The sequence below is a fragment of the Phalacrocorax aristotelis genome, chromosome 3 (genome assembly GCF_949628215.1).
Source record: "Phalacrocorax aristotelis chromosome 3, bGulAri2.1, whole genome shotgun sequence".
In the NCBI taxonomy this organism is placed as follows: domain Eukaryota; kingdom Metazoa; phylum Chordata; class Aves; order Suliformes; family Phalacrocoracidae; genus Phalacrocorax; species Phalacrocorax aristotelis.
The window spans coordinates 125707583-125734787 of NC_134278.1; the positions used below are offsets into that span (position 1 = coordinate 125707583).

Consider the following 27205-nt stretch of genomic DNA (forward strand, 5'->3'; position numbering starts at 1 on the left):
GTTGGACTTGATGAGCCTAGAGGTCTTTTCCAACCTTAATGATTCTGTGATTATTTCTTTCCCTCCATAACCATGAAAACTATAGTTGTCCTTAAAAATGTTCAACTTCCCAAAACTTGTCTTTGAAATAAACCCCAAATATCATAAGACTCCTCTCATGGAAAATATCCTGTGTGAGGTCGTGCAAGATGCCAGTGCTGAGATGGTCTCTATCACAGTAGAGCAGGGGAGGAGAAGCAAGTCAATCAGGGCTTCATAGTTCTCTTATTTAGGAAGTGAGGACTTCACTTGACAAAGGGAACTCACTTTCTTCCTGGTCATTATATTCCTCTGTCAGAACACTCCTCTTTAAGGAATGGCAATTGCATCCCCTTCCTTGGTGGTGTGGCTTTTGTGAGGCCAGTTGCTTATAGTGTCACACGCCTGTCCTTTTGTCTGTTGTTGTCCTTGAAGAAGGAAGAAAATGAAAGTAAAACCACAAAACTTTTAAACAGCTTTTTAAATTTTGCTCATGCTACACGTGCTGGCTGCCTGGGTTTGTTGCTTGGGTTTGTAGCCTTTCAAAGATACCACTTCGTAATTGCAGGTGATGGGAATTTTGAAATCCCAGAATAAACAGCTTCCCAAGCTCACGGGCTGAGCATCTAATGGGCAACGTATAGGGGAGTGTATAATCAAGCCGACTTTTCAACAAGGTTGAGTGTGAGAAAATAGGAGACAGACTGGCTCCTTGAATGCACTTAGGTGTGGGAGGATTAGACTAGGAAATAACATGTGTGGGCTCAAGTCTTGACTCTGTGACAGACTCCCTGTAGGATGTTGAACAGGTTGTGATAAATGCTTGATGTTCACTTTTCTTCCTGTATGGTGGGGATGAAGAGAATGCTCCTGTATCTTAAGAAAAGTTATGTAGAAAACAGTAAATGCCTGCAACAGCTCTGTGTTCTAGTATCTGAATAGATACCTATTCAGTACAAAGGGAAATCGTAGGAAAGTGCAACTGGAAAGGAAGAGAAAGAATTTGTTTACCAGCCTTATAATTTCTTGTTTTTCATGATGATGTATGTGTGGTTCTGTGGCTTTCTTCAACTTCAAAGACATCTTTGCGAATATTATCTTCTCCTTGTGTGCCCCCAAGGTAAGCAGCAGGGCTGCTGTGTCAGAGGTAGGTACTGAGGTTAAGTACCCTATAGAGACCACAGGTGGAAATATTTTTAGGGTAGATTTGGAGTTTGCTATTTCTTCTTTCAGATTCAGGCCAGACAAATGCAGATTTATGTTGTTCTGCAAGAACAGTTAAATATTGTGGCAGTTCAAATCTCTTAGAGTACCACTGGTTTCACAAGCTGGTAAATCTCAGAGAATTGCCTTAGATGGTTTTAGTCAGCCTGCCGTTTTTGGTTCCTCTTAGGTTGCTCACAGTTATAATTCTTTACGGAAACTCTGTGAAGTCAAGAAATAGTTCATTCATTTCTGCAGATCTGAAAAGAAAAATGTCTTCCAGGAGGGATTTATGTATGTTAAAGATGACATGTATCTTGGACAGTGTTGACATTTGTTCAAATTTGTTGGGATTTTGAGTAAGTGGACCATGTACATTTCTACTAACTTGCATTCTAATTTCAGGAAATATCTTTGCTGATTATCCTTTTGTGTTAAAATAGTTCACTGTAGGATCTGAAACAGACGGAAGAAGGAAATTTTACTTTTGTGCTTAAATTACATGAGTCTTGTGAGTGTTTTTTATCTTTATGCAGTTGCCACTACTGCTGGGTCCCTCTCCATCATCACCATCCCCAGGCGGTTCTAGAAAAGTAAATCTTGGAAACAGAGATGAAAAAATACAAGAGGATCTTCAAACCACATGCTAGCTGGATAAGAAGATCAGGGGCCTAGCAGGCAGGCTTAATGAACTGGGAGTTGAATGGTGAACAACTGGATAGTTTTGTTGCAAAGTGGTTTGGGCAGACTTTGACTTTGAGCCAGGATGGTTCATTACCGGGCGAGTGCCATTTTGCATTTGGATGTGAGAGCAAAGCTCAAAAATTGCAGTGTGCCACCTGTCAAGGCATCTCTGCATACCCTAAAACCACAGTTTAAGTAACTAAATGGGTCTGAACATCGACCTTTCCATGCAGATTGCCTGACACTATTCAGTGTTAGTATTGTAGCTGGTTTGCTTTGTGAATAGATCCAGCATGTCTGCTGGCTGCAACAGGTCTTTAAATTCAGCTGGGGCTGAGCCCTGCAGCCTCTCGTGTGTTTCATGGGTGGCCATTTAGAGCCAGCTGAGTTCTCATTATGAATATCCCCTTTCCCAGTCTGCCTCACGCTCCTCAGGAGGAGGCTGGCAGCCTGCAAAGCAGCATCCTGACATGAGTGTTCTAAAGACCTGGACCAAGAGAGCAGCAGCAAACTGGGAACTGGGAAAGCACAGACAAGTTACTGGAGGAGGAGAAGAGTGGGGAATGGGAATCTCACCTAGATTATCTCATTTTCAGTACAAAGTCCCCTGTTCCTCCCCCCGTCAGAGTATCACTGGGGGAAGAGACTCCCCAGTACCAGAAGGAGAGGAAAAGAATGGAAATGGGAAGGAAATGGACCCCTGTTCTCCTCTCTGAACCCACTGGATGATGCAATTCCAAAAATAAGAGAAGATGTGTAGATAGTTTGTGTCCTCACAGACGTGGTATGTAAGGGAGGTTTCTCCAGCTTTCAGAGTATTTCCTCCGGGTAGAAGATGTTATGGGAAGAGAAACTAGGAATGTATGAGTGTTGTTACGTTGTTTGGCACGGAACAGAGAAGCCATGTAGGATTGAATAAAGGAACATACCTGAGGAAAGAACAGCTCAAACACGTGTCATTTGACATGCCGTGTGAGAGCTGAACCCCACTGGACCGTGCAGAATGGGTGCCTGAGAAACCACATGAATTACAAGCCTGTTTAAGGACGGAGTAGGAGGAACAGAGGAGCCTAGAGGGGAACCAGGCACAAGCCAGATAAGATGGATCTGCCTGATGCAGACTATAGCAAAAGCTTCATGCACTCCAAAGTACAGGCAGATAGTCTGTTTTGTACCCAGTGGAGACTTGCTGAGGTGGTGTGCTGACACCAGAGGGCTGCTTGTGTCTCCAGGTAACCCATGAGGGCCGGTGTGCTTTAGATAAACTACGCTGCAGCACCATGCCCTTCCTGTAACAGGTTTTGTCCCTGTGTCAACTGCTCTGGAGGGGCTGTAGGGCTTATGCAAGGCTGCCCAGACACTGGGGCACTGGGTCTGAGTAAAAGGAGCCAGAGAGGCTGACCTGAAGGCAAAAGCTGTGTAAGGGGATGGGCCAAGGGCTGTCCCAGGGAAGCTCTATGAAAGCTGAGACTGAGCTGAAACTCTTCCTCAGAAGGTTTTCTTTGCTCCCGCCCTTGAGCGGGATCACTGCCTGCAGGGGCAGGAGTGTACACCGGGCTGCCCCCAGGCAGCACCAAGAGCCATCCCCAGCACGGACTAGGCATGTTCTTCACTATTTCAAATCTTGCAGCTGGTGGGTGTGAGGTACAAATGAATACAGTAGCATTTTTTTCTGCATAAGCAGGAAGAGTGTATACAACTGCCCTGGAAGAACTTGGTGGTTTATGAAGTCAAGAGGCAGTTGATAAGCACTAGGCTCGTTTACTCTGCTTTGGGCATCTTACATTCCTATTTTTACTTGTCTGGTCATGCACTGTTTTTCACATAAGACCCTGATTCCTCTCATTGTACAGAATGGTTTCCCACAAGGAGGAAGAAAAGGGCTAGAGGAGAAACTTGAAATCTGTAATTTCTGAGCTTTGGCTGCTTGACTTCAATTTCAAACAAGTAATTTTAATTGAGGGCCTTAAAAATCTGCTGTTCCTTAAATAGGAAATCTGTTTGCTTTGGAAATGAGTGAATCACATCAGTGCTCTCTGTGTCTGTGACTGTCTTCTGTTTATGATTAAACCAAAAGCAATATTTGCATTGTGGAGCTCTGGATTTTCCTATGGGTGTTTCTCACTGTGGTAGCTGAAAAGCTGTGCTGGCAGTACTGCCGCAGTAGCGCCCTGAGAAGGGGGTCACAGAGTCATCTGAATTTAAGTGTACTGGGGGCGGGAGGTACTGCCTCCCCAGTTCGCAGTCCAGCCTAATTGAGAGTTGGCATTATAAATGACCAGTCCAGATGCCTTTCTAACTATATGTTAGAGAAGCATTTGGCTCAGCTTTTGAATGGAAAAAAGTAAAAAAGAAAACCAACCAAACCCCTGCAGGGAGGGTAAGAAGATGCAGACTGAGCAGACTGAAAGAAGAGGGTCAGCAAAGCTGGGATTCTTCTCATCTATCTTTAGTCCTGTTCAAATTAAGTACCTTGTTTGAATTAGTTCTTCACTCGCCCGTTCTAAGGACAGAGAGGGGATGTGCCTCTGTCGTGTCTTTCATCCTGTGTGTAAAGCGGGGAGGGCCTCAGTACCTCCCGGCATTGAGAGGAGATTTACTGAAAACAAAGAGAGAGGAGTAATGAGCTCAGGGTAGGTGAAAACTTTCAGGTAGCTGCATGTTGGTGTGAGGGAATCAGGCCCTTTGGTAACTTAAGTCTCCCATCTGTGTTAGGCCACAGCGGTATGCTAAAAGCAGCCTGCCAGAAATGCATAACGTATCATTTCATGTGAAAGGAAGAGACGGGAAAACCCACCATCAGGGAACCAGGAGAAAGGATGTCAAAGTAGTTAGCTCCCGTGTGTTCCCTGTAGAACCAGGAAGACCTAAAATATTTTCCTCTTTAGTCTGTGCCTCTACAAAATGTCTTCTGGAGACTATCCAGTTAGGGATTACATGTGCAGAAATTACTTATGGATGGTGATGTTGAAACCTTGAGGAGCTGTTTTCTAACTCGTGCGTGGTATTCTTCAATCGTGTAATTAACTTCTAAATCTCTGCTGTGATTTTTTTCTTACTGCATGTTGCACGTGCAATATTCATGCTTCACTTGGAACTTCATTAGATGAATCAAGGAAAGAAGCACAGAGCAGACACAGATGTAATTGTACGTAGTGGAAGGCAGCTGTGACAGCAAGATGGGATCGCCCATGGGGCTTTCTCTGTGTTAGCTAGCTTACTTCCTACGCAAAATGGTGTACGAACACAGCCAGTTTAGGGTATAAGCTTTAGGCACTGTAATAATGTCTAAAGAAAAGGGACAGTTACTCACTTCTGCAGTGTATGTGTATGCTATATAGTTTTATTACAGTAGCAAGTACGTTACCAGTATAAGGAATATTTATTGGTGCTTGATTTTTTGTGTCTGAAGGCTCTGTAGCACTAGCAAGAATCATTCTTTATTTAAAGAGTGGTTGCAACTTTCACTTTTTGCTGTTACAAATTCTTTCTTGCTGTTGGGAAATAAAAGTGCCCACCTTCATGTGTTTCCTGAGACTACACTTGAGGTATGTTCAGTGTATGCACCAGACCGTCAAAAGGTACTGATAAATTAGTAGGAGTTCAGAGAATAGCAGCCATTTTTAATACATCTCTTTGGACAGAAGGTTAAAAACCAAACATACATTGTTTGTGGGAAAGGACAAAGGCTGAGAGACACAATGGTCGGAAATATTAGAGACATGAACAGAAAGGATGCAAAGGTATTTCTTTAATATTGGTGATTTAACTGGGAAGAATGGCATGAAACAGGAAGGAGGATATATTATGTTGAATGCAGGAAATCTGTGATGTACAAGCCTTTCTAAGTGTACGATGCTCCGACAGTGAAAGACCTCTATGAATTTCAAATAGGCTTAGAGCAGTTTTTATAATGCAGACTAAAATAAATATTTGATGTCTTTTTTCCCTTTCCTCCCTTCCAAAATTATATATGTATATATGGGTGCACTGGAGAGGACTTGTGGAAGGAAGAAAAATGTTGTTAGATGCACTGCAACCTTTTTATTGGGAAAATGTCTCTGCCAGAAACAAAATACTGACTCTTGCGTTGCATTCCAAAAGAGGTGACATGAGAGGTTTTCATGGTATTTGGTAGCTGCAAGTTTAACAACCAACGTCCTCAGAGAATGCCTTCTTCCACCTGGGCTTCCATAATGTGTCTCTGTGGACCAAGAAAAGGAAGGGTTTCTGGGGAGAGGGGATGCCTGTTACTGGGGCAACTGATCTGGTTTGAAAACTAGGCTATTTCTCAGGCACACAAGCACCTGAAGCAGCTGAAGTCCAAACCACAGTTTTATAACTAACAGTTTTGATGTTTGAGGAATTGATATTGGTTTTTAAATCCTGGGATTTTTCTTTGAAAGAACCTGAGACTATCAGAGCCTATAAATTACTGTTCTTAATCCCAGTTCCACAGGGAAAAGGGCAGGAAGGAGCAAAAACAGTTGCTGGTTTTCAGAATGTGTCCAGTTCTGGGGTTCATGAGTTTCCATTTGGGAGCTCAGTTCACTCCTTTTTGAAGTATTTGTTTTTCTGTGTTTCTAGAGCTCTAATCTGATGCTTGTTTTGGGAGAGGATGGCCTTTCAATGGCTGTAATTACACTCTTTGTGCTTCTTCTGGGTGATAACTTGCTGCTTATTAAGCTGCTATCCTGAGCAGAAGAGAAATGTGTTGGGTGAGAAGGAGCCTTACCCAACAGAATTTGGGAATGCTTGGATTTACAGCAGAGCTTGGTGGAGCAGAGTCGGATACTTCCACCGTAATACCTTTATTTGTAAAATATTTGTGTGTATGATTTTGCCAAAGAAATGGTGAGCAGCCAGGCATTTCTGTGGGGTCGTCGTGGAGAGACCTCTGTGTGGCCTACAAAAGGAGTTACCCTGGCCTTCAGTCCATCTTCATGGCTCCCATCTCCATATCCAGCTCCCTCTCTCAGACTTAACACCTAGTTAAAGCCCCTAGTCCAAAACTGGTTGTTGGGACCACATAGTTTAAAGCTTGAAGTGCCTAGTGCAGGGGAGTGATTTACATCTGTGGGGTGGGGTTAGTGCATGAGCCCTATGAGCCCTTTCTAGGTACATTTGCACCCTATTTGCTTATTAGATATCAGCAATCCTTAGTGCTAAAGCTATCACTACCTTCAGCCACAATAATTAGTCCCCATTCTGGATGTGTTGTTAAACTGAAGCGTTTTATGGAAATTAAAACTGCTTCTAGAAGTATGTGGTTGTATTACGGGATTTTCTTTCTGGCCCTTCAGAACCAAAAAATGCTTTTCTTTTCATTCACTGAGTTTTCAAATTAAATTCAAAGCACACTTTGATTTCGGCACTAAATTTTAGAAGGGTGGGTGGTCATTGATTCAGGTGTATTTTATGTGTCCTCTTGAAGTGAGATTACAGTCTTCAATTTCAATTTTCTTATTTCCATTTAGGTCAGATCACTCTGGCAGAGCTCAAGTCAGTCCTCAAATCCTGATGCGTCAGGAAAATAGAAAGAGCTCCAAGTTCTCACCCTGGTTTTCTCCTGAGCTCACATAGATTGACCTTGCTTTGTTCAGCTGGCACACATTTTTGCATTGATGGATTTTTGGCAACCATCCGGTATTAGATATTGTACAAATGAATCGGTCTCCTGTGTACCAGCAAGGGTCACAGTGAATGACTAAGCTTAAATGAAGAGGGGGAGGTTATTTTCTTTCTACTGGAGAAAGAGATGTAAAAAAAATAATATGTTTTCCCTCAGATTTTAAAATGACTAATTACCAGTGAAAACATTTTCCTATGTTTTAATATTTAATGGTACTACACTTAATTATATTGCAGAACTGAAGTGCATGCTCTGCTCCCTGCTCTTTGGTTCTATGAATAATTCTCTGAATTGCATGAACTTGATAATTTTTTGAGAAACAATATAAAAATCATTTTAATCATTAGTGAATAACATATGCAAAAGTTTAGGGTCGCCCTTCTGTAAAAGATGCACACAAACACTTAACTTCATTTACTGTGACTTGTCCCTTTTGGCTCAATGCATAAAGCTGAACACACGGTCTTAGCCTTTGCAGTACGAGTGTCTAGACTAATGAACCAAGAAGGATTGATGTAGGTACTGGTAAAATGAAGTTTCTCAGTAACATGCAAATCTGGGGCATTGAAGTCCAGCCGGTACGTTATGTATTAAAGCAAGGCTCAGTTAAAGATGAGAGGAAAATACTGGCAATCTTTCTAGAACTGACTGCAAGAATTGGGGAGAACCAACGCGTACTTGAGCATCAAGCCTGGATTTTGTCTGTGCAGACTCGAGTCCTTTTACTAGATGTCATTTAGAAATACTGATCAGCAGCATGACAGTAGGAACAGGGATCTGGTGTTTGGTCAGAGCACTGGCCATGGCTCAGGTCATACCTTTAAACTTAACAGGGGTACCCCAGAGTCTCTGCTAGCAGTTGAGACACCAGATCCCCACGGTGATGGTACCCGAGTCCATCGAACACCTTTTGTTAAGCAAGTGCATGTTTGTCGGATGTTGACAGGGCACAGCCCTGATTTTATTCTTTGGAATAAATCTGCAAAATGACCATGTGAGCTCCTTTGGTTGGTTCTCAGAGCTTTTGTAGTAACATGATACCAGTTAGAATGGCTCTCGCTGCCCAAGTTCAACGTTGATTGCCTCCACTGCAGTATAATTTTAGTTGATTATATTTTATATATATATATATAAAAAAAATAAGATTATATATATAAAGTATAACCTTAGTTGATTAACATTACCTAGCAATGATGCCTTGGAGACATTTTTACCCATCAAATTAGCTGAGAATGCAAAAAATTGTTCTGGCATCTTCTGTTTGTTACGCATGCAACGACAGCTTCCCTCAGACATTGAGGGTCTCTTGAATTCACCTATTATTTGCCTTGACAGCCTCTTTAGTCCCTATATTTTACAAAATATATGGATTAAGACAACTAGTAATTACAGTGTCTCCAGTAAAAATATTTTTTATTTATTAATAGAGATAATAGAGAAAGCACATAGAAACAGGGAACATTCCATAGGAATGAAATGTGATATTTCCATAGCAAAACAAACAAACAAGTTATTTAAGAGTAGAGTTACATAGACTGAGCAAAGCCATCTGTAATTCCCTTAGCTGTAAGGGGATCAGTGGAAGTTGTTTATTAGGCTTGTTTTTCATTGCTTATAAACATTTGGCAATGCTTAGTTGCACCTGGGAAGATGATGTATCTTCTCTTAAATTCAGTTTTATACTGGCAGACCTTTAAACTTTCAAGAATAAACAACAGCAGTAGTAGCAGCACCAGCACAGAGTAGTTATGTTACCCTTTTCAAGCTATGTACAAAGGAATATGCCTTCTCTGCTTCAGTTTGAGTGTGATGTCTTTTGACTTGACTTCAGAAAAGCATCCACTGACCCAGAGCAGTGGCTGCTTTTGTGCTGTGGAGCAATAAGCGTTAATTCATGTAGAAATTTGTGAAATAAGAAGCAGAGCAGTCCAGTTCATGTCCAGTCCCACTGGAAATGTCAGCTTGATAGGTCATGTTTTGTAGCTTGTGGCAGTCTTGAAAGATGTCTATATTTGGGTTACTTGAAGACATTTAATAATTTGTCATATTGTATGTCCCTGAAGTCTAGGAAGGATTAGATATCAGTGTGTGAGCCACACTGGGTACACAGGGCACGTTTTCACTTACAGAAAACTGAACAGAGAACACTGGAATATACTGGATCTTTCCCCCCACTACCTCTTAGGGCTACAATCCCATTTTTTCTCACACCTTTCCTTTAGATCTTTCTATTAATCTTTTTTCTTGTATGTTTTTGCTTGCTGGATACATTTTAGAAGGTGTACAGGCAAAAAAGAGAAGGTGATAACGAATACTTTAACATATTTTGTTGTCTTTTGAAAGGCTTTTCTTGGTGTGGAGAGAGGAGTGTTCTGGGTGCTACTTCTACTAGTACAAAGTAAAGGTCCTCAGGTTGTTGACTGATGGGGCCAGGATAGTCAGTCGAGGACACATGGACTGACATGTTGCTCCACTAAAAGGCCTTTGGGATGCTGCCTTGCTCCAGGCTCCCTTTCGGGGTGCTGGCAAACCGCAGGCGGTTGGAGCTGACACTATATTCTTTCCCCGTGCAATGTTCAGATGATGAACATAGACAGCTTCTGTCATTTACAGTGGCACAACGGAACAGGTCTGTTGGCCCTGGCAGGGGTGCATAGCTGTTGAACTGCAGCGCAGTATCTAGCACCTTCTTCTCCTATTGATTCCTTTCGGAAGCTGGCAGAGGCAGCGCTCTCGTGGGGTGATAGTGAACCACTTGGCACAAGGCCCATGCAAGATGCGTAACTTGCATCATAGGAGATGTCCTTAAAAGATGGTTTATGTACAAACTCAGTGGAGAGTAAGTTCAGTGACAGCCCACAGAGAGTAAATCTTAAAAAGATCCATGCATCAGGAACATGTACCTCATATATTTTGAGAACGGTGGGGGGACTACATGGGTGTCCACCTTGGTTTTGATTTGTAGTGCCCTACATGGTGTAGAAACCACATTTTCATAGATCCCAAATCCCAGAGGGCTCCTCTTGACCTTCTAGTGTGCACAGCACAGGTCAGAAATTCAGAGTTTGCAGAGCAGATATATTATTGTTTCTGCATCTGCCTCATGACTTCCTTTTGAGTTAACATCTCTTTTTCAGGAAGATTTGCTCTATTTTGCTCTAAAGCCTGTGTAATAGGCTAATTAGAAAGCTGTTCTGTCCTCATGATATACTGCCACTAGTGCTGCTCATTAGAGATGTTTGATCTGGAGTAGCTTTTACTCCAGTGGGAGAGAGAACAACCAGTTGGATGTTATTTTTGGAACCTGCTTTCCAAGAGAGTTTGCTAAATACCAGATTTTATAAGTGCTCTGACACACTGTAAAATCTTTGTTTGCATCCTGTAAGTTATTTGAAGAAGCAGACTGAGACTTGGATCAATTTGCTTGATGAGCCTGATGGAGCGAGACTTTTTAGTGTTGCTTCCTGGTGAGTTTTTATTAAGGCAGAAACTGTGGTCTGTAGTTTAGCTCAGCTCAGAACCAAATGCCTAGAACGTTAGATCGGGCCCTTTTGGCTTTTATAGGTGATAGTAAATAAATAATGTACAGCTCTTTATTTGCTGCTGCACGTGGATCAATTGGCACATGTAATTTGTTGCCGTAGCTCTTTCTATTAGATTTTTGCTAAGTGTGGAGAGCCTTCAGTCACTTTTTTCAGCTTGGAAGAAGGCCTGTGTTTCCTCCTCCCCCAGTAACTGGCAGCATACTCTCTTTTTCTCACCACCAAGGGACATATTGCCAGCAGAGAGAAGTGGAAGCTATAACAGAAGGAGATGAAGACAATGAAGGCTGCTGCTGTTGTAAGCCCGGGCACTTGCCTCACTTGTTATCGTGTAATGCAGCCTTTAACCTCCGATGGCTGACATGGGAAATAACACGAACCCAGTACATCCTGGAAGGATACAGCATCATTGATAACAACGCTGCAACGATGCTGCAAGTGTTCGATCTGCGGAGAATACTTATCAGATACTATATAAAGGTAAATCCTTTGGTAAAGTCGACTACCTTCCTAGGCAGGTTTGTCAAAAAGAATGAATGCTGGCTGTGTACTAGAAATAGCATTTGAAGTTTTTGGCTTTGAATTTATTCGTTTGCGCTACCGGGAGTCAGGCTCACTTGTTAGCTAGGGGTAATTAACTCACATCTCCCTTCGCTACATTTGATTCTGACCACTTGTACTTACAGTCAGTATGGAAGATTGCTGGGGTGCTTAAGCAGAAGTCACGAAGGTGAGTTAACATCCTCTAGCGATAAAGTTGGAGGAAGCATTCTTACAAAGCAAAACTTCACTAGCAGTTTGTTATTTCTTCTTGACTTGGCCTTTGCACCGTTTTTTCTGGCAAAAAAAAATATATCAACAAGCACAGAGTTCTTGGGAAACCTCTGAAGCGCTGTTTCTCAAATATAGTTATTTAGTGGTGCAAACCCCCTTCTTACATGCTGTTTTACATACATACAACACATTTGAAGTTATATCATTGATTAAACAGCAATTCATTTATGTCATGTCTATATTTGCACTATTAAGATCATAATGACCACACAGGTACTGATTTGTCAAAGTAATTGAACCTTGTAGTCCAGCAAGGCATCTTCATCCTCTGCTAAAGCCTTTCCAGTCCAGCAAATTAAGAAATCATTGAGCTTTATTGTCTTCTACCGAAGAAACAAGAACCAAATGCTGCCTCTTGTGCCATTGGGACTGTCACAAAGCCACTCACTAAAGCTCCCAACCATCCCCACCATCTCCTTCCTACTTACATCTCTGCAACTGTAAAAATCCTGTCAACCTTAGAGAGAGACCTGTTGTAAATAAATTAATCACCTTTTTTGGGAAGTGAGCCAATGCAGTAAAACCAAGATCAGCACCTCACAAAGCTGCTTTGATCATGCAGTCGATTACTTTGTAAAATGCAGACTGGGATTTCATAAATAATTTTACAGGCAGTAGGGCCTGGTAACCAGCCTGCTTTGTTTCATTAACTAATTAGAAACAAAACTGCATGTGAGCCTGATTTTTTCATTTTAGATGTGGGTTTTGTGGTTATAATTTAAATTGGTTTCAAGCAATGTATATAAACTACCAAAAAAAAAACCAAACCCAAAAAAACAAGCAACCTTTCTTTAAACTGAAATGAGTATGTTGCTACAGTTGTTCTGCCTTACTTTAAAAGGTAACCTGAACATAAACTGATGCAAGCTGATCTATGACTCAGCCTTTGATGGTGAATGAGACTGGAAAAATTCCCAGTCTAAACTGCAATCAAATTGGCAGCTTATTCGTTTAAAGTAGTGAAGAATTGTGCTTTGTAAACTGGAATTTTTTTAATGCCTTCAGGTCAACTAGTATGTAGGGGACTTGTGAGAAGTGTGAGGTTCATCACACGGGAAGTAAAACTTCACTGAAGGGTAGTTTAGGGCTTCTGGTTCTGGACGTACCCAAGAAGCAGCTGACAGTAAGATCCCTTAGACAAGTTTTGCCCCATATGATACAGGGGTGGTGAGTAAAAGGGAGGTGGGTTAAATGATTTCCACGCTACTGAGGTATGCTGTGGCCCCATCTCCTCGGTATGCACATTTTGTTATGCCCACCTCCTGTGGCTTTGAAGGTGTGAAAATGGAATCTCTTTTGGCTGGATTTAGTTGAGCCAGTACTACAACGCTGCACGTACAGATCTTCACTCTTAGAAAGCTGTCAGTCCTTTAATCTCCTTCCCTAAGAAGGGAAGGATGAATGGAAGATAATAATAACTTGTTGGCAGCTTCGATATTAGCCTGGGCTGGGGCTCCCTTCAGCGAAGGGAGAGCGCTCTCAGGACGTCTCTTCTTTAGAATGACACTTCCCAAAAGAAAGATATGGAGATTTTCTTCTCCTATTCTTCAAGTTATTAGTTTCTTCCATAAACGGGAGCTTTGATAAGATTTGGTAAAATCCTTAGTACAGCCTCGGAAGGTGAGAGGATTACGTTATGTATCAGATCAGCTATCATCCTGTTTATTTAGTACTTGCCTCCGGAAAAACGATATCAGAAAGAGAGATGAGAATTCATTCCTTCCCCAGCTCTTTCTTACAGGGGGATCTTGAGCTGTAAAGACCCTGCGCAATTTCACTGTGACCATTTTAAAGCCCTGCCACTTTCATTTTAATGGCGTAGGAAAGTAATTGTAAGAGCTGTAGTTAATGCAGTAGTCAGGACACCTCCATTGCACTGAGCATCTGGAGTGCTTCTAGTTTATTCTCTGTAGCTTACGATATTGTAAATATTTACTGTATTATTTCTGACTTGCCATATAGCTGAGGATGTACTTGTGCAGAAAACATCTAGGAAGAGCTACTATGAGCGGAATTTAATTAGGTGACAGAAGTTTTCGCTGTTTCTATGTCTGATTTTCTCCCCAGCTCAACCTGCTTCTTTGTAAACAGGTGAGAACCATAAAAAAAACCCCAAACTGTATTTTGAAGATCAATGAAGAAAATGTATGCTGTTTCAGTTCTCCTGTCCTTCAAGAATAATTACCATATTAGTCTTTAAACAATGAGTTGCACTGTCTTCTTCCTAATGTATTTATTTCATTTGCCATTTCATTGACAGCCTAGAAAGGCCTGTATTTCTTCTTATAAAAGGATTTTTATTCTCCACAAATAAAGTGGGTCAGCTCCTGTAGCCCTCCTGCATATATTTTGAAATAATTTCCTGCCCAACTACTGTGATATTTTTCCCTTGTGCCTCCTACATCTCTTCTCAATATATTCTTATTTAAACGTCTTTTAGTATTCAAGAAGTCTGCATTCGCTGAGTGGTGTGTTTTCAGCTCTATTGTTTCTGCATGAATCTTTTTTAAGGAGTGTGTTGTTTTCCACATGCCAAGAAGTTAAGGGTCCGTCCTTAGTCTGTATCTGTCTGACTTGTCTTTTTCCTCTGGAGCTTAATTTTCCTCTTGTTTGTGTATTTTTGGGCAATTTGAAAGATAAACTGTGAAGGGCGTCTGGGATTTCTAAAAGGCTGGTGGTGCTTCTGTCCTTTTTAATCCATCATATTTTCATTTTATACATTTATTTGCTTAATAATATTTCCATTGCATGGGTAAAGTTAAACTACATCATCTTCAGACATGTTCACTTGCCCCTTGTTTGCTTTGGAATTCAATTCTAAATTAATATCTCACATTTAAACAAAAATTATAATCATAAAACATTATAATGGGACTTTCTGGCTGATGCCACTTTCCTTTGCAGCGCTGGAACTTTGTCTTAAGTTTCATATTCTTTTGAAAATGTGCTTTAAATTTGGTTCAGATAGATTTCTTGTATTGTATGGTGTTGTATTGTCTCCAGACACGGGGTTTAGGAGAACTTAAACTTAGAAACCCAGGCACAGACATGATATACAAGTCTTGCTGTTTTCGAGTATATCTGCATTTGCTCCTGCTGAATGCTGCTGCTTCTTCAGTGCTTTAAAAGCAAACTCAGTTACATCAGTTATCAGCTTCTTCAGTTGTCATATAAGAAATGATCCATTATTCTTTGCTGGCCTCATCAACAAATAACAAAAATAGCGATGCTACTAAGTGCGGAGAGAAAACAGCAATAAAATAGGGATTTTCAGACTTGTGTTGTACACATCTGTCAAATCTCACCTTTGTGGTTCAATCATGGTGGAACTGTTCTTTAAAGAATTAAGAAAGCTTCATCTCCCAGAAAACAGGAGGTCCACAGAGGAAGGAGTCCTGTTTTGAGCATGGAACCACCTACTAGTGTTTTTTCAAAATATGCCTGAACTTTTATCACCTTCTCTGTGACAGACTCTAGAAGCCCACTGATAGTCATTAATTAACATGTTTGAATGCTGGAACTCTGTATTCTTATCGTAGTCTATTGTTGGTATTAATTTTCCTATAAAGCAGAAGGGTATTGAGACTATGACTTTTTTTTCATTGTCTGCTATTTAGATATGAATTATTATTGTCTTTCTAACTTGAATACTTTTGTGAAGCAATAAAAGCTAGGAAAAATAGAGAGAGAGTGACTAACATTCGCACATTTTGTCAACAGAGTATAATATACTTTACGGCAAGTTCTCCCAAAATCCTTGACTGGATAAAAGATGAATCCATCCAAAAGATACTGCAGCCTTACGCAAAGTGGCATTATATTGAACGTGACCTTGCAATGTTTAACATTAACATAGATGAAGATTATGTTCCGTGTCTCCAAGGAATAACAAGAGCTAGTTTCTGCAGTGTTTATCTGGACTGGATTCAGTTCTGTGCTAGAAAAAGGGTGGAGGTAAGCTTGCTTGGTAGTTTTAATTCTTGGGAAGGGAGTTAAGTGATGCATCGTTACTCTTTTGCTAGCTCAGGTTTAATACAATAAAATTTATTTAATTTAAGCTGTCGGATTTAACGTAAAAGGAAAATATGTTTTGTGGAATGGAACAAACGTTATTTCAGAGGCTACCCATGTACAAAAACTGAGTTTTAAGGAAGGTTAGTCTTTGAATACAGAACCAATTTCTTACTGTGCACACTTCCAACACCATTAATTTCATCATCTCTAAAAACCATGGATATAGTAAGTGTCCACAGAAGAAATGCTGGAGCAAGCTCTGTTCAGGGAATGTCATCTTTCCTTCAGTGTTGCCAGTGTTTGGGTGCCCTTTCCAAACACTCGCCTATGTTTGGGTACAGTCTTCAAATTGTAGGGAAGTACACGACAAACTCACTGCTAGCACAGGTCACTTCTGGGAGCTCATAATTCAAATGTGAACCATGCCGCTAAACCGTGTGAAATTACCTCGCGGCTCTAGGTGGTCACGGCAGGTTTACAGCTACGCACTCACGTGCTCTGAGCCACTAACAGTGCTGGTGGTCGGCCAGCATTGGTCAGAAATGCGCAACTCTATTTCCGTGGAACACTTGAGGGAGAATACAGTTTCAAACAAGCATATTCCCTTGATTTAATGTTCTGATTATTGCTGATCATGGCAAAAAAAATGAGAAGTGTATCTTTCCTGGCCACAATGCGCTGTTATTTGTGCATTTTTCCTTCAGGATCACTGAGTGCACATCCCATTTGCTACCACTGACCTTAGCTGGCATAACATCGCTGAATCTTAATGATTCTTCTCCACTTGGCTTCCTTCTCCCATCCCTAACCCTGAATACCATTCCACCAGTTCCTCTGCACGTCGTTATATTGATACTTTTTTAACCAAATTCTCGTCTGAGACTTCCCCACCATCTCCTCCTCCTGGGAATACTTCATCTCTTCTTTCCCATCTCCATGTCTGAGCTCCCAAGTTCTGACACAAAGAACTGCACAGGGCAGGGAAAGCCGCTGTTAAATGATGCTTTTTCACTTGTTACATGGCTGAGACTTTAAAACAGAACAATAGATTTAGGCAAGCCCAATAGACTTGAAGCTTAGCAGAGCTAGACTTAAAAGGGCAAATAAGTGCCTGCACAAGTGTGCACACACACACACTTGTATATTTTTTACATCTTTTTCTTTTACCTCTGTTTTTGTAATTCACTAACTATATAGAGGTAAAGTTCATGTAGGAGAAAAGATGTAAAAAAAGCTTCACTGTACACATAGCCCTGAAAATCAGTGTATTTTATAGAAGGAGCTACATTCTCCGTTGTAATTGGCTTCAGTTTTAGAGTCAAAGCACGCTGTAAGAAATCCCCCCTTGCATGGACAGAAATACTAGTCCGTATCCTCCTGAAGATTCACATTCATGAGGAGTTGTTTCAGTTTTTCCTCCTGCCTGAGAGCAAGGTTTTCTTTGCAAAACAGTAAAGAAACTCCTGAGCTAGTAGATGTCAATGAAGTGTTTTTGACTGCTGGTTAAAATGTGAGGTCAGTGTCATCAATGGTATAAGATTTAGAAAGATATTGTTATTCACTAAAAGTGTGTTCTCCCAAATTTTTCCAATTAGATTGCTCTGGAATCTGGGGGGGGAGTTTCATACGCACTGTGTCCCATGAAAAGGGGTTTGGCTGGCATCAGTTGCAGTGTCTCTCAGCAATAAGGATTCTGCTCTGGTTTAGAATGTTGGATCTGGAAAAAAAGAAAAAAAAAAACAACAGAAAACCCCACAAAAAAAAACCACCACCACCAAAGCTCCCCTCTCTTGGGATCTCACCACCTGAGATTGAAACGTTCTGTTTCTAGCCAGTGGGCAAAATAAGCTTGCTCATTGCAGAAAGCCTCCGATGGCAATGTCTTCCTCCTTGTTCTGTTTAATTGCAAAGAGTGTTTTTGTGTATAGGTCCAGCTACAAGCAAATTTTATGAATGTTCCAATTTATAGTATTGCCGTGCTTTTAAGCATGATATTTGCATCTGGAATAACATGCTGTTCTTCAAACCTTGTAGCACCTGGACAGCGATGAGGATTCTCCTCTAGTGACGCTTTCCTTTGCCTTGTGCATACTGGGTCGAAGAGCTTTGGGAACTGCAGCTCACAATATGGCCATCAGGTAATTTTTAGGAATCCTTTTTCCTCATTTTAAAGCAAAAACTTGTTTGTCTTTTTTCAATTAGTGTGGAATCTCAGCAGAAGATTAGATCAAGGCAGAGTATCTTTCCTCCATAAAATAAATTGTTTTCTGCCTTTCCTGGACTTCTTTTACTTTGGTAGTTTGCTTAATAACTAATACCAGTCTTTATTTCATAGGGCAAAACAGAATTCTGCACTGAAGGAATAGGTACCGATGGTTATTGCTTGTGTTCACCCGTGCCTGGCCTGGCTACTGTAATGCTGGCTTCCTCCAGAAGGGGAAGAAACGGCTAAGTACTTTGACATCTAGTTAGCTAAATGATACTAAATCCATAAGAGTGCTTGCTCTATTCCTTAGGGTTGTATTCCACGTTCCTGGGGCCACTTCGTTCTGGTGACCAAGGAAGGGAGAACCTCACATCTCTTGAGACCACGGCTTTGTCCTCATTCTACCTTACTCATTCATTCATTCAAAACACTTCTTCCTAGAAAGTCTGGTTACTTAAAATATGCTTGGTTAAGTTTATTTCTGGATATGCACTTCACTTTGCATTTTCCTTAGGGATTCTTCCATTTTCCCTTGGAGTTCTGAGTTGCTTGGGTTTTATGAAGTACCACTGATGCGGTGCTAAGCGTTCGGCCTGAGCAATTAATTTTACAGATAAGGCATTTTATTAATGAAATAATCTTTATTAAAGTCTAACTTCTCTCCTAATTTTAGATTTTTATTAGATCTATTGAGCTCCCTGCGTTCACGAGGGTTTCATAAGAGTAGGGAAGATCAGTAAATATGCAGTCTCTAAGTGACCTTGCCGTATTGGCACAAAACTGTGAATAAAGCTAGCTAGCCCTCTGTCAACACGGTGCTTAGAGAGGATTTGTCTTACTAACAAGCAAACAAAGACAGCATGTGCAATTTTGAATGCATTTGCTGTTGTAAGACAGAACAGTGCTTCAAATATTCATTCGAGCTTTGTTATCTGTTGAGTCATTTGTAACGTCTGTTTTTGTGTCGTCCTCTTTCAGTCACCCAAAATGCTCCTGGCCCACGCGCCTTATTTCTTGGTTGCTGCTTCTTTCTGCTTTCTAAAGTGGCTTTCGTCATCTCTTTTCTACAAGGCTTCACACACTCCCTTCCTGTAGTAGTTTTCCTCTGGGTTGAGTTTCCTCTCCCGTCATTTCTATGCACTCAAATTAGTGCGATGTTGAGGCAGTCACTGAGATTTCTAAAATTGCCCTATTTTTTTCATGATCCGAATTTTAGAGTTTGGGGACATGGTGGAAAAGTTGATGTGCATTTGTGATTTTTTTGGGTTCTTTTTCCCTGAGAAAAGATTAAAGTGAGTTTGATCTGTGGCTGCAATAGGTATGTCACAGCGGTATTAGAAATGCATCTAAAAATATCATAAAAGCTTCCTAAAACTGTCGTCACATTGCATGTACTTTCCACAGGATCTTAAAATCTTCATTACAATGCTTTGGCACTAGTACAGGCACAATACCAGTGTCACCTATATTTATTGCCTTACACGGTCAGTAGCTAATGGAAAGAGATAATATTATCGGAAACTTTCCAAAGCTTGACATAGAAAGTACGAATGTTGAGAATAATTATTTCCAAAGTCTTCAATAAAGATTTTAATGATAATTGCAGGAGTCAGCTGTACCGTGTCTTTTTAAAATCTGGAAAATTACCAATGAACCAAATTAGTGTCTCTATTTTGGTGAGTGGACACTTCATACTCACAAATACTTTTCTTGGGGATAAAAAGTCTGTAGAAGGGCAGAAAAACGCAGTAGTCGTGCACTGCACAGCTCTATCCCTGCTTTTCTGAATCTGTTCTGTATACTCCTGTATCTTTAAGTCCTGATTTTCTTTTTATTAAGAAAGTGGTCCAGGGTAGTATTGTATAATTGTATTTTTTAAATGTATTTTGTGACATAAAAGGGGTTAAGTGGAAGCTTCTGTCAGTATCTTTTTCAGTGCCACTTCACAAAAGCTTTCCCTAGAAAAGTTTCACTGTGAAAAACTGTGTCACTTACCCACCTGGTTAAATTACCTTTAATACATTTCAACTGTCAGAAAGGTTTCTGGGGAGAAAAGAAAGGAATCTGAGTAGTACAATTCAAGTTATAAATTGCTACAGCTACAAAACATGACTTTAGCTTGGTGATTATGTTTATTCTTGTCCTAAAGAACTTATACATTTATTTTAATTGACAAAAACAATTTAGTAGAAATTCTTAACTAAGGGACAAGGTGGGTACGCTACCCTCTGGCATCAAGGCCTTTATCAACAAAAATTGCCCTGATACATTCACTTCAGGTCAGAGGGAAGTTCTTACCCCACTTCGTGTTTACTGCTTCAGACAGATCTTCACAACTTACTCAAACACAAAGCAGCAGTAAGCCAGCCGGACTCCGATAGGAATACAATTATACGGCACGTCAGGGGGAAGGAGACTTTGTCCAACATGTGCAAGGCTGCTGAGCCAGAAGGAGATGGTCCCGAGGATTAATTTTAGGCACTGAAGGCAGGTTTCCATCCCCTCTCTCTGGTTTGATGGAGATACAGCAGCTCTTACAGAGGGTGATTTAGTCCCCTCACTCTCAGGCTGTTACAGGTCTGTGTTCAGTCAGATGGGGGAGAAGTACTTCAGGTCCTCAGAAGCTGGAGGAATCATTCCTTACGTGATGCTTCACAGTCCTTTTCCTTGCAAAGGTATCATGATATTTTGGGGACCTTTTGGAGCCTACTGGTGCTGAAGAGAGTCTTAGTTTTCTGCAGAGATGGTGTCAGAACAAGCGATCCCAGAGTCAGCTGTGTGCACGAGCGGGATGTACCGCACGTACGGCCGGTGGGAGCTGGCTCGCTGTGTTAGGTCAGGGTTCCTAACACGTGCTCTGTCACGCTCGAGTGACGGACTACAAAACCTGAGATTATTTACTCTGGTAGGCACTGAGAAATGACCTTGAACTTCATCTCAGGACTTTTGATTAATTCTGGCTGCGAAGCAGATTGTGTACAATATTGCTAGAGGTTTCGTGACGAGTTTGAGATGTAACGGCCAGGTAGGCGTTGTAGGCTTCTCCTCCTCCCGCTTATTTCTATGAATGGTTTCAGATATGTCCAACATGAGCAAACAAGCCAAGAATCTGTGCTCTGTGGTCCCCATTTTGTTCTCAGGGTAACTGTCCAGCATCTTCCTCTGGACTAAGTCTAGCCCTTGCTGTGTTTCGAGGAGGGACAGTCACCCAGCTGCTGCACAGAAACATTGCAAAGGCGACGTTACACTGAGCTGTGCACTACAGAATTGAGATTCAGGTTTACATTGTGTATGTAAACTATCAATTTGCACTCATTTACACGTGATTTTGTCTAATCTATTAATCAGTAAATGTCACTGTGTAAACCAAGATTTTAAATGCTCTTATATAATGTATGTAAATAATTATTCAGTGTACCTGTTCATGTAAATGTCAGTAGAAACCCAACATTAACACTAGATTACACAATAAATGCATTCATTAAGGAGGCAGAACATTGCTATGCAAATCACTTGCTCTTTTAAACTGTCATTAGGAGGCATCCTGCACAAAATGCAATTTGAAGAATGACATGACATTACCATTCATTTATTCAAATATGAGTGATATGTTTAGGTGTGTATTGGTAAAAAATGACTTAATAATCCTATCCTATACTAGACCTACTAGTAAATAACTGTTTAGTATACATTCCAAATTCGGAAAAATATAAAAACGTCTTAATAAAGCACCTCTCATCAGATACTTCCAACACTACCAAGCCTGGATGCTCAGGTCCCCCGAGCTCCCTCTGGGCGTTATCACTCGGTGTGGACCGAGGGTCACTCCAAGGAACACCTCTGCCTGGAAGAGGAACCGCTGCTCTCGCTGAAGCCCAGGGAAGCAGCTGGCCCCAGCCGCCCCTTCCCTCCTGGGCTCCACGTTGCACTGCCCAGCATCTGAGGGGAAGGAGGTGGAGGGCACGGGACGCTGCACGGCGAGCGGGAGTTCCGGCAGCGCTCAGCAGACAGCTCTGCGGCTGCCAGAGCTCAGCGCAGCGGGCGCAGGGGAGAAGAGTTTGACTCTTAGCTCACAACCACTGTCGTCTAAAATATCAAATTGAGACGGCCTACCATTGAAGATATTTCACTCGGGTGAGCCACGACATTCGGGTCATTACCAGCTCACAGGCACGCATGTTTCTCTATTCCTTAAATAAATCTACAGTTAGCATTGGGAAAGGTCCATAAGCTGCAGACAGAGGATGGGGTTTGGGTGCAGAATGCACACAGGTATATTCATCAGCTCGTTAGTCTTCATCCGGACTGCTTTCAGGCTTGCATCAAATGCTTTTAGTTTCAGCTGTTGGAGTGACACAAGGAGTGCAGTAGGAGGAGGAGTATTTGCTTTGGCTCTGTTGCCCTCCCTCTGGTATCTGTGGCGCTACTTAATCCCCCCCCTTTCTGCACATTCGAGGGGCCGACGGTTCCCACACACCTACTAGTCTTGTTCTAAAATAGCTCGCAGTTGTGACAGCAGTTTTTCAGGTTCTTAGCTCAGAGGGTTAGAAGTGTTGCCAGAAATAGTAGTTGTGTTTCTTCTTGATTAATGTCGTTTCTTTGGCATGTGAATTTACCTTAACTAGTTTTTAAAATATTTTGAAAGAGCCTGTAACTACAGCAGATTGCTAACTGAGGTATGTCAAAACTGGGCCAAGAAAGCAGCAACAACCTCGAGTCAGGCCTAATATCAAAGCTGTTGGCATTACAGCTTCCTTATAATCTCATTAGTGTCTTCAGGAGAGAGCATAACAATGGGAAGAATAACAACAGCTCTATTTTATGTGGATTAAGGGCTGCCTGTTACAGAAGTAATGGCTTAAGATAGTGTCACATTATAGGCAGAATGTACCCACAAGCCTCATTACGATTGGCAGGAGAATAAAAGATGTCCATGAATTCATGGTTTTTTGAGTACAGCAATCTCCCCCAGACCTCTCTGGTGGAAAATACGATGTATAAAATAATGGAGACTCAGCCTCTCACAACTACTGCCACCACGCCTTTGCTTCTTGTAGAAGTCATATTTGTTCTTAAAAATGCTGGTTATTGAACTTATTAGGCAGAGGGATGAGAAATGGATGAGTCTTCCCTAACTAAGCGCAGTGAGAGCTGTTCGTGCTTCCCTTCGCTCCCACTGCTGGTGTTCAGCTGCAGTTTGCATAGCTGTCCTAGTCCTGGCCTTGCTTTCAGCAGATACTGCTGTTCACAGCAGCCTCTTTAGCATGTGCTGATGCCTGTAAGACACTTTGATGTGAATGCAAACTCTTGGCTTTGGTGTTCAGATTTGGCTCTGAGAGCCTCTAATAATGTAAAAAACAGTTCTCTCTCCTGCCTACTCCTCCCTTCATCCCAGCCAACTATTCAGAGCAAATACAGGGGGTGTTACGTGGGGAAAAACTGTACTACAGATCATCGTTAGGTGCACAGTTCAGGGTATTTTTTTTTCAGTTTCATCTGGGAAGAATATTTAGATACAGATGTGTTTTTTCCAGGCAAGGATTCAGCTGCGTATGCTGGATGTTGTCTAGTGGGTGGGTGAGTGAAAGGACCCCTCCTGATTTCTAGCCTTTTCAAAGAAGATGGTGGTCACATATTTCATGACACTGGCTGCACCCGTGATTTTTTCCCCCTAACTGCTTTGTTCTGGGGCTGTCCTAGCTATTAAGCAGGATTTGGGTATATTCTAATTTTCTAAACCATGGAGATGATTGATTGAAAGTCAGTGGGGATCAGGACCCGCTCCTTGAAGACACACAATAACTCCCATTGAAGACAGTGCTTGAATGTTTTGAAGATCTGAGTGTAAGTGCCTGTCCCACACAGGCATGTTTTAATACGTAACTTAGTACTAATAAATGCAAACCAGTTAAGAATTCACAAGGGCTTCCCCGTACTCTTCGTGTTCCCAGCAGCGACAGCAGCCCTGCCTTCCTGACTGGCCTTGGTCCCACTGATTAGTTGGTTTGTATTACATGGTGCTTTTGCGGAGAAAATCTGTATCCAGCTGTTTTTCTGGTATCAATATATATATCTTTCCATTTCAATTTCTAAAACATGCTCCCCATCAAAGGCAAAATTAGAATGCATCTGAGCCGAGGATAGGCCAAGCAGTCTCCCATCTCTCTCCTCCCTCTCTCAGAGAAGAGAAAAAAATTTAAAAGATTTTTTTTTTTCTTTTCCTAAAATAATTAAGAAAGATCATGCGTTCTCTGGAGAAAGCCTGGGTGGTAATGAAAACCGCTAACATCTTAATGCAGCTTCTCCTCAGAGTCTTTACAATCTGAAAAAAATCAACTGTTGTGAGTAAAATCTTGGCAGGTAGATGAAACCATGTCCTGTGTGTTTGCAAGGGATGCCTGTTTTTAACAGATGGTTCTGTTTTCCTCAATTTTGAGATCACTTCTTCAGAGCAGCTTTACGACGGCAGTCCTGCCTATGTAAACATTATACAAGTGGCCGTGGTGTCGTGGGCAGCTCACGCTCCTGGGTGCGGACTGGAGAGAAGGCTGGTTGTTCCCCTCCACAAAGCCCTTGTGCAACCGTCTTCTAACATCTCCTCGATTTTGTACCTTTTTACCTCTTGCTTAAATCTCAGGTCCAGGCAAACCATCAGCCAACGTCAGGCAGAACTGGTTACATCTAGTTTCTTATATTAGAAGAAAATTGTTCATTGTCTCAGTATGAAATGCCCGTCATTTGATTCATGCTCTCACCCCGTTTGCTGAATAGTGCCTGAAACTTAGTATTCTTAGTCCATCTGGTTTAATGTTCACGTCTCAGTTTGAGTTTCATGACAAAAGTCTCAGATTTGCTGAAAATATTTTTTACAGCTGTTTTTTTGTTTGTTTTTTTTTGTTTTAAATTTTTACCTGGCAAGGAGAACGGCTAAAAGTAACAGGGCCAATCAATAAACTTGCAAATGAGGGGGCATCTTCTGCTGCCTGCACAGGGACTGCAGAGCAGCTGGTGCTCTTTGACGGGGTCTCGTTGGCACAGCGGCAGAGAAGCAGCACCCTGAGGCACCCCGTGACCGGGCACCCATCCTTAGGACATCCTTTGTTCCAGGACCCACGCTCGTTTCAAGGCCAGTTGTTACAGTGCAAGCAGAAGGAAAACCCCCTACCCTGAGGAACGGTTTCTCATTAGAAATATGCGATGCAACCCCTGCTTTATACCCACCGCAGGAGCTCGCCCGGCGCCGGAGGGCTGCTGGTCACTGGGCAGCTCAGCACGTGGCCGGCGGCTGGCAGGGGCCCGGCTTGGTGAGACGGGAATGACTCCTGGCAGTGACTGCTGCCTTTCTCTTACAGCTTGGACTCTTTTCTTTACGGGCTCCATGCGCTGTTCAAAGGAGACTTTCGGATAGCAGCAAAAGACGAGTGGGTCTTTGCTGACATGGATTTATTGCATAAGGTTGTTGCCCCGGCAATCCGAATGTCTCTGAAGCTACACCAGGTAGGGTCTTTTTTTAATTTTTATTTTTAACTTTTACTAGCGCATCTGTTTTCTTAGGGAAACACAGGAAACCTTAGAAACTGTCCAAAGATGAAAAGAAAATGAGAGGGAAATGGAGTACTTGTTGCCTTAGTCTGAGAAACTTCCTTAACCAAACTGGAAAAGCTTGGCATTTATTTATTTTGCATTCACTTGATCTTTGCTGTACCCCCTAGCTGCCCATTTGGAACCATTCATATTGCAGAGCTTGACCCTGCATTTTTCATCAAAAGAAAACTTGACCGCCGTGTCATGTTTTCCTTGAGTGGATACTATTAGGATGGTTTCTAGATTGAAAAGAAACACATCGATTAGATTAATTTCACTGCTAATTTATCAGTCCTTTTGTGAATGGCAATGCACATGTAACGCTTCCATACGTTAAACGACAGAGCTGAGGGAGAGTGGTTTGAAGGGTTAGCGTCACGGCTGTTTGTTTATGATCCTATTCTGTTTTCAGTTGTAAAAACCTGGCACGCCTCCATTGAAGTTGCTCCAAATTCTTCAGGTCAACCCCCGTATATCTTGGAGTTGATTCTGGTTTTGCTCTGGCATGTTATGATTTAGCATCATATGCTTTCATCATGCACGATATTTATAATTGCTCTGAATGTAACTGAAGTGGAACTGCTGTGAGTTAATATCTGAGAATTTCACACAATAACTTTATGAATGTTATTGCTGCCACGTCGCTGCGTGACAGCTGAAGTAGTAACACAATACTGTGATATCTGCTGATGGATTCCCAGTCTGTGCATTTGTCCTTGGTTTTTTCGTGAGTAAAAATAAGGATTTCCACAAGAATCGTGGAACGCCCCAGGTGATTCCAGTCTCCCTCCGGCTTACCCTCCTGTGGTTTCCCACTTTATAAAAAGACAGCGGATAAGCTGGTATTCTCCGAGTGTCGTTGTCCAGTGGAGACATGAGATCAGAACAGGTTACAATAAAACAAAAATTGTACCTTTCTATACTACTGTTCTACCTCCCCAAAGACATGCTGTATCAAATGGCAAGTCACTTGGGTCAGCAACTGTTTGAAAACCAGGATTTTGTTTATTGTCAATACTTTTTGTGTTTTCATAAATACACCTGACCTTTTCAATGCTTTTTGCTGTACTGCCAGGACCAGTTCACCTGCCCAGATGAGTATGAGGACCCAGCAGTTTTGTACGAAGCCATCCAATCATTTGAAGAAAAGGTGGTGATTTGTCACGAAGGGGACCCAGCCTGGCGCAGCGCTGTACTCTCCAACAGAGAGGAGCTGCTAACCCTGAGACACGTGGTAGATGAAGGAGCAGATGAATATAAAGTTATCATGCTCCACAAAAGCTACTTGACTTTCAAGGTTATCAAGGTACATATACCACCTTTCTAATACTGCAGTAATTTAGGGCTGTGGTTACTAATATTATTTCTGAGTAATGGTGGCCAAAAGGAGAGGTTGATTGCAGTTCCTGGAGTAGGGATCGGAGGCTAAAAGAGCTCTCTTCAGTCAACTTCCATTTTGCACCCAGATGTTTGTGTATCTGAAGTAAC

General features: G+C 41.7%; 1 protein-coding gene across 1 annotated transcript in view; it reads left to right on the top strand.

Annotated features, from left to right (window-relative positions):
• The window catches only part of PCNX2 (pecanex 2), a 162137-nt gene that overhangs the window by 121340 nt on the left and 13592 nt on the right, over positions 1 to 27205 (top strand). The window contains exons 26-30 of the mRNA XM_075089486.1: positions 11306 to 11559; positions 15634 to 15867; positions 17962 to 18065; positions 25486 to 25630; positions 26793 to 27023. Coding sequence (XP_074945587.1) covers positions 11306 to 11559; positions 15634 to 15867; positions 17962 to 18065; positions 25486 to 25630; positions 26793 to 27023 — 968 coding nt within the window. The remainder of the gene's footprint in view (positions 1 to 11305; positions 11560 to 15633; positions 15868 to 17961; positions 18066 to 25485; positions 25631 to 26792; positions 27024 to 27205) is intronic.